At 47.8% G+C, this 7,494-nt stretch overlaps 1 protein-coding gene across 1 annotated transcript; it reads left to right on the forward strand.

Moving 5' to 3' along the window:
- Positions 1-1,192: 1,192 nt before the first annotated feature.
- On the forward strand, positions 1,193-3,234 carry LOC135315866 (uncharacterized). The gene is made up of 2 exons (XM_064466686.1): positions 1,193-1,319; positions 2,504-3,234. Exons 1-2 carry the CDS (start codon positions 1,193-1,195, stop codon positions 3,232-3,234), a joined length of 858 nt encoding a protein of 285 aa, XP_064322756.1.
- Positions 3,235-7,494: the final 4,260 nt, after the last annotated feature.

Raw genomic sequence — 7,494 nt, forward strand, 5'->3', positions numbered from 1 at the left:
TTAAGGGACAATAAGGTGAGAACTGAATGGGAAGCCCTAAATCAGGGCAGAATTTATTTAATACTGGACAAATAATGACAAATACTGTAAAGAAAAAAGGAAGGACAATAAAGCTTCTAGCAATGACTCATAACAAGATTTTGCCAGAATAAAATCTTTTATCTATCAGAAATATATTGTAAAAAAAAATCAAAATCATACTGGCATGCAATATTAAACTTTAAAACTCAGCAGAAGTGTGCAGTTTCAGCCCAGGAACGTTGAAACACTTTGCACAGATCACAGTGAATCATTCCCACAGGTAAAGTCACAACACTACAACATGCGTACAATAGTGTAAAAGATAAATGATAACACTGATATAATGCAATACAATGTTTTGGTAAATACAGTGGTTTTGCATGAATCACTTTCAAGTTTTCCTACATAAAATGTCACGTTGCTGCAAAATATTCCGGTTGCAATAAAGCTGAATCTCCCCATGCCGTCTCCCAGGCAGGTCCCCCCAGCACCGGTGCCTGGTCGATGGGGCCTGAGTCAGTCCTGCACCCTTCCTGGTGTACTCAGTGGGGTTCAGCACCCACCTGCACCCACAAGCTGTGTGGGTACGACGTGTCTGGTGCATTTGGCCCTGCTTTTCCAGGGTTGCTCAGAAAATTTAGATAGAATTAATTTAATGTGTAAATTTACAGTGGATTAACTAAACCTCATTAAACGCCCTCCTGCAGTGAAAGTTTTATTTAGAATTAAAGTGCTCATAAGTTGAACTGCACCTAATTACAGGATTTCAATTCTGAATGCACATCCACAAGCGAGTTTAATGCAAGCTAACTAATCCACTTCCCGTTTGCACTGTTATTTAATTCGGATTGTTGTTCTGAGCATCCACATCTCGGCAAAACCTAGGAGCTCAGCTTTGCAGGTTAAGGCAGTGTTATCAAATAGACTTTAATTTATACATCCACCTCATGAAACACGTCGGACAAGGCACAAATCACTATTCTCAAGAACACAAATCGCTTTCAGGCCAAATGTCTGCCTTTTTGGCGCTGTCCTCGATGGGAAGGGACGTTCCTGCGGCAGTTGCTGCTCGGCGCGGCTGCAGCGTGATTTGCCTAAAACAATCTCGGTGGCTTTCGGGAGCGTCCCGGGCTCATCGTGCCAGGTGTAGAACAGAGATCATCCCTGCCCGATGTCACAGCTAACGGATTATCTGTGGGTGATGGATGACGAGAGACTGATAACAAACCTGCAATTCAATCAGTGCCTTCTGATCGTATCGCAGATGGAGAGGCAGAGACAGCGCAGCTTGAGAGATGGTCAGAACAATGCACTGGTGCAGCTTTCGCAATCACTCGTCTTTGTCTTCTTATCTGTTTTTATTTATTTTATTTTATTTTATTTTATTTTATTTTATTTCACTTTATTTTATTTTATTTTATTTTATTTCATTTCATTTTATTTTATTTTATTTTATTTTATTTATTTTATTTTTCTCTATTTAACAGATTACTAAATTGGCCACAGGTTCCATTTCTGTTATTTACAATTTGCTGTGAAAGATGAAGAAGGAGCTTTTTAATGAAACAAACGGGGACGCCTCTCTCCGCTCTCTCTGGTTGGCCTTTCCAGCGGATGATCAGTGAGCTGAGATCTCTCACCACATCTAGTTTTGATCCTTATGTGCAATGGAGTCATTCCCTGCTGCCTGCAGGCACCGACCGCTCCGTGCCGCTGCCGGTACCTGCCCGCGCGCCTGGCGCCCTGCGAGGGCTGCGTGCCCTGCTCCGTGCCAGGGAACGGCGTCATTCCCACACGGCAAGAGCACCGCGGAAGATCGCATGTTCAATTACTTCTAGGGCAGCTCCTTAACCCTGAGCCCGACATCCACGTCTGCTCCAGGGTAAATCCGCCCAGCTCCGCTGCTTTCCAGGGGAGCGGTGCCGCTCTGCCATCTCAGCTCTCACCCGGTTCGTCCCAGCACCTGTGCTGCGATTTAGGCTTGTACAGGTAGACTGGAACCAGCGTTAGGACAGGCACCTGTTCTGCTGCCTCTACCAAAAACAAGGTGGCTAAAGATGGGGCGGGCTCCATCACTTGTGGTCCAGCTTAACACAGACAGACACGCAGCGGAGCTTTTGGAAAGCGTTTTGTGGAGTCATTCGCAGAATTATCATTGCAAACAGAGATTTTCACTTGAGGCAAAATCACTCATTCATACTTACAAGAAATCAAAAAAGCTACCTCTGTGCGATTAATTGAGAACACCTTGTACCAGCCCAGCAGACTGAAAGATGTTCACAGATAATGCTCAGAAAAACCTTGTGTTTCAAAATAGTCTGTAGGCTCAACAGCTTCATGGGCTGAGACGAGAGTTGTAAAAAGGAGCAGAGCCAGGAACAGCCACTGCTGGGAGGAGGCACAGACCCAGAGAGCGCTCAGCAACGCTCCAATTCCCGCTCAGGATCGTGCCCATGGGGACACAGGCTCTGTCTGTTTGCAGAGGGCAGGAAGGTGCCAGCGGATGCCAGGTGCCACGTAGCAAAGCCCCTCACAGCAAAGCCCGACATAGCAAAGCCCCTCACAGCAAAGCCCGACATAGCAAAGCCCCCCATAGCAAAGCCCGACATAGCAAAGCCCCATGTAGCAAAGCCCGACATAGCAAAGCCCCTCATAGCAAAGCCCCACATAGCAAAGCCCCTCGTAGCAAAGCCCCTCATAGCAAAGCCCCTCATAGCAAAGCCCCACATAGCAAAGCCCCTCGTAGCAAAGCCCCTCGTAGCAAAGCCTGACATAGCAAAGCCCCTCATAGCAAAGCCCCTCGTACCAAAGCCTGACATAGCAAAGCCCGACATAGCAAAGCCCCTCATAGCAAAGCCCCACATAGCAAAGCCCCTCATAGCAAAGCCCCACGTAGCAAAGCCCCACATAGCAAAGCCCCATGTAGCAAAGCCCCTCGTAGCAAAGCCCCTCGTAGCAAAGCCCCCCATAGCAAAGCCCCTCGTACCAAAGCCCGACATAGCAAAGCCCGACATAGCAAAGCCCCTCATAGCAAAGCCCCACATAGCAAAGCCCCTCATAGCAAAGCCCCTCGTAGCAAAGCCCCTCGTAGCAAAGCCCCTCGTAGCAAAGCCCCCCGTAGCAAAGCCCCATGTAGCAAAGCCCCCCATAGCGAACGCCCCCATGCTCTCCCTGGGCGCTGCAGTCCCTGCTCCCCACCCAAGGCAGAGCTGAACCCAGCGGGTTTCCCATGAGAGAGCCGTCTGAGTGATGCCAGGAAACACAAGCCCAGCATTTCCCTCAGCCAGCCCAGCTACAGGTTATATTCCTTCTGTAAATGGGATAACTTAAAAAAACATATAAATAAAGATTAAATTTTAAAAAAAGAAAGATGCATTTTGGGTCTGGCACAATTGTATTATCGGTACCATTATACTTCCACCGCAAAATGATTTTGACGTTATATCAGAGTATGAGTTTGTCATCTCAGGTCACTGGGGATCATTGCTGTTTTCTGTATGGTTTACCAACTCATATTTTCCATTTATGACATATAAAGCTTTGGATATCACCAGAGAAAATACTGTAGTAAAACCCTAATAAATTACTACAGGCATAAGCAAACTCTAGTAATTTATGGAGGGTTTTGACTTTAATAATGTTTTGTCTTAGATTTGGTCCTAATTATAAATCATTTGTAAAGACAGTTTAAAATATAAGCAAATCTTACATGGCATTCTTATTATCTACTTAATATCTCAGATCAAAAGATTTACTGTATTGCATTCTGGGAATTAAGCAAACTAGGAAACTAAGTAAGAAAGAAACACAGTAAAATTATAGTTTTGTCATAAAACTTTGATTGATCAATGATTATTGTAAAACTATGGTAACTATGCAGATGCCAACATAAATCTGTAACAGAACAGGATTTATTATAGAAAATACTATATTTTCCACAATTTTGACTATAGTGTTAATATGGGTCTGGCAGATTTACTGTGGTTTTAGCTTAATTAACTCTATTTGACTGTATATACCCTTATAATGCATGTATCCCAAGGTGCATCTGTTAGAGATCTAGTTTTTCCTTTCAATTGTAGTTTAAGAAATATTTAATCCTTGTCATAATTCTCAGACTCCGTTGGTCTGCAAAATCATGGGGCGCATCATTATATTTAGTCTAAAAACTGGTAAAGCAGCTATACAATTTGCATCTGTTTGATAGGCAGATGTGCTGCTTTCCAGGGAAACTTACTTCTCCTTGGAGTTTGCTATAAGTGTCCCAGCTCCTGCTGCGCCTGTACCTGCGGCCACACATTTTGGGGTGCTACAGGCGAGGGCTTTCCCGTGGAGACGCTGACCGTGCTAACCAGACCCCGAGATGAGCAGTCAGATTCAGGCGCCGGAGAGGATAAGACCGTATGGTCTCACCCGCAGCACATCGCAGGCATGGGATTTCCCGCCTCGTACACTGGGAGCATCCTCGCCCCCGGAGGCATCGGTCCTCCGCGGCTCGAGGTGCTGGCGGCTGCTCTGCCGCCTCCGAGCCCCTCACCAGCCCCAGGGCGCGGGACCATGCATGTGGCTGCAGAAGGTCGGTGTCTCTGGGGCGTGGGCAGGGCAAAAGCAAAGCGAGGTCTGTTCAGAGAGTTTCATGGAGCTCGGCTGCCCCACTGCGTGACCACGGATCGGGGCGTTTCTGTTCGCGCACAGCCCATGGGTAGCGGCTCTGGCTGCGACTGTCTCACGGAGCTTCCCTGAAAGGTAAAAACTGGCAAATGGGCACCAAGTTTCTAAGAGCGCATTTCTGAGATTAATTACCATTCTCTTACTGCTGGGGGGAGCCTGTGGCTCAAACCTCATTAGGTGCAACCTGCACGCCACTGATCTCAGCACCCACGGGCTGCCCGAGCGGCGCCCGCCCCTGTCCTTGAGCGACGGCAGCAAAGTAAACTCAGCTGAGCTCTGATCCAGGTACCAAAGGCACTAAAAACTGGGACAATATCCACTTATATCCATTAATTGCTCACATAGGCCAAATGGGGATGCCCGTGCTCATCAGTGGTGTGGGGTAAGGGGCAGCATCTCCCAAACACAAATCGCTCCTCATGATAACGGGTGTCATGTGGGACTGGGTTTTCAAAGACTGCATGAGACCCCAAATAAGGGTATTGTAAAGCATTTCCATTAGCAATGTACAAACCCCTCTTTTTCTTTTGTTTTCTTTTTCTGTGCAAAGCCAGCAGCCCCCTCCCCAGCCAGCCCGTGTCGGCACCGGAGCCGGTGGCCGGCTCAGCAGCAACGGCCCCGCACCCGGCCGGCGCTGTGAAATCAGGTTTTGCTCCACTCCAGACTGCCTCTCCTGGTGTGGGTGCCTATTTTGCCTAACCATGAAATTACTAGACTGCCCTTAAATACACTCCTGCAAATGAGGACACCGGAAAAAATGCAATAATTGTGACAGTAACTCACTAGGCCAAGCCTGACATGTCTCTAATTGCCTGCTAAAATTGTCTCTGTCTCCTAAAGTGCAAATTATCACCCGAAATGACAAGAATAATGAATGAGTAACTCTGATGTAATGCAACAATTAGCCCTTAAAGACACTGTCTAATATGCTAATTCTGAACACCCACTCCTTGTTATTAAGTGGCTGATAATTATTTAATTATCTATCTGCCAGGATGATTTACTTCGTTTATTTAGCTGCAGATGCAGGGCAATAGCACTCAGGTTTGGGGTCAGGAGGAGGCATCCCAATCACCGGCCAGAGCGCCCGCCTCTGCGCGCCGTGTCCAACTGCCTGGCTGTCTTCTCTAATCAGCACTGTCAACAAACGCAACAGCAAACAAACAGGCTGTACCTGTGTGCAGAGAGTCCCTGCTGCTTACAGGTCAGAGACATGTCAGGTGAGATCTTCAGTGAGAAATTGCTATTTCTGCTTTTATTCTGTGCTGTCAGAGCCGTCCCGTTGCAGCGCACGGTGATGGCTGAGCCTCCAGCTCCTGCTTTGGCTCCGCTCGCCTGGTGGATTGTTTTCCGGCAATTTTGCGATGACGCGTTTGAAGGTCAGAAAGCATCTTTGTGCTGGAAGTGTCTGCCACCCCCAGCTAGCCCTTGCTGCTTCACATTGAGGCAAGGAAAGGCAATGAGACCACCAGGCGTCTTCCCGAATCACTCCCATCTCCCAGAAAACAATTCATGAGGGAGAGCGGGCAAGCGCTGTAAGACACTGGCTTCATACGACCCACTCGGACCAGCGAGAGGAACACAAGATCGATTGGCCCCGTCCAAACAGTCAGACTTGGAGTTCAGGAGTGACCACAGTGACATTGCGGCGGCAGAGGGCTTGGGCTGTGTGACACCCTGGAAGAAGAAATGAAAGTTAGTGTGAGCTGTGTCTGCAGGAGAGATGCTACGGCCTTATCTAAGTGAAAGCAGGATGAGGAAAGCCGAAGACTTTCAATCAGAGATTCAATTCCTTTTTTGTTCAACAAACTCTTCTGAAAAATTCCGATTAAGCTCAGCCTTCGTAAAAAGAATAACTTTCTACAAGATGTAAATCCTTTCTTGCCCTAAACACCATCCAGGGGGACTACACTTTCTGTGAATTAACACTGTCTCCAGCAGTCAGAAGCTTTTTTAATTAGCAGATAGCCCGAATCCTTCCCAGATATATGTTCCGCTTCCCTGTTTGCCTATGACTAATACCAGAGACATGCCACAGTTTTGTTTATTGCAGCTATTCTGTATCTTGGCCTGTCCTTTCTTTTGTCATGGATAATTAAAACACAGTATTTATACCTAAACAGAGGCTCAGCCCCAGGGTACCTGTGAAACCCGCCCTGCCTCCGTGACCCCGCCAGTGGCTGTCCCTGAACTGCTGGGCAGCCGTTTTCTGGCCGGTGACAGAAGGCAAGGGGCCACGTCCCAGGTTTTAGTCCTGAGCCACCACATCTGAGTGTGCCTTTAACGGGATACTTGACTGTGGTCACCGCCTTCTTCCCTCCACCTCATTAATGCACTGTCGGTGATGCCATTAAGGCTGTTGAACTTGAGGTCCCTTCGGTCCCAGCAAAACCTGGGCATGCTGGTGGGACACTGCTTGTTTTCCTGCATTAGGCTTCATGTCTCTTGCCGGTCACTGAAGTGCAGCCCCTGGAGAGGCTCCGCAAGGCTGGGAAACATGAACACGTGGCTTTTCCTGGCATAATCCACTTTCCTCCCCATCACAGGTGTGCAGCATCGCTGCTCTCACCACACTGCCAGCAGGGTCCGCTGCCTTTGCTGTTGGAGACTGCCACGTCTGCCCCTCACAGCACCCGATGTCTTACAGGTTTCTGTACCTTGCTGCACATAACATGAAAAAAAAAATCCCAAAAAACAGATTATGGACAAAACACTTTGGAAAAAACCTGTGCCACTGCACTGGCAGCTGGCAGCAGAGGTGGCCAGAGCATCCATCTGCTCACCAGCCCCGTGGCTGAGGGA

This window comes from Phalacrocorax carbo, chromosome 15 (genome assembly GCF_963921805.1).
Source record: "Phalacrocorax carbo chromosome 15, bPhaCar2.1, whole genome shotgun sequence".
NCBI classification, from domain to species: Eukaryota; Metazoa; Chordata; class Aves; order Suliformes; family Phalacrocoracidae; genus Phalacrocorax; species Phalacrocorax carbo.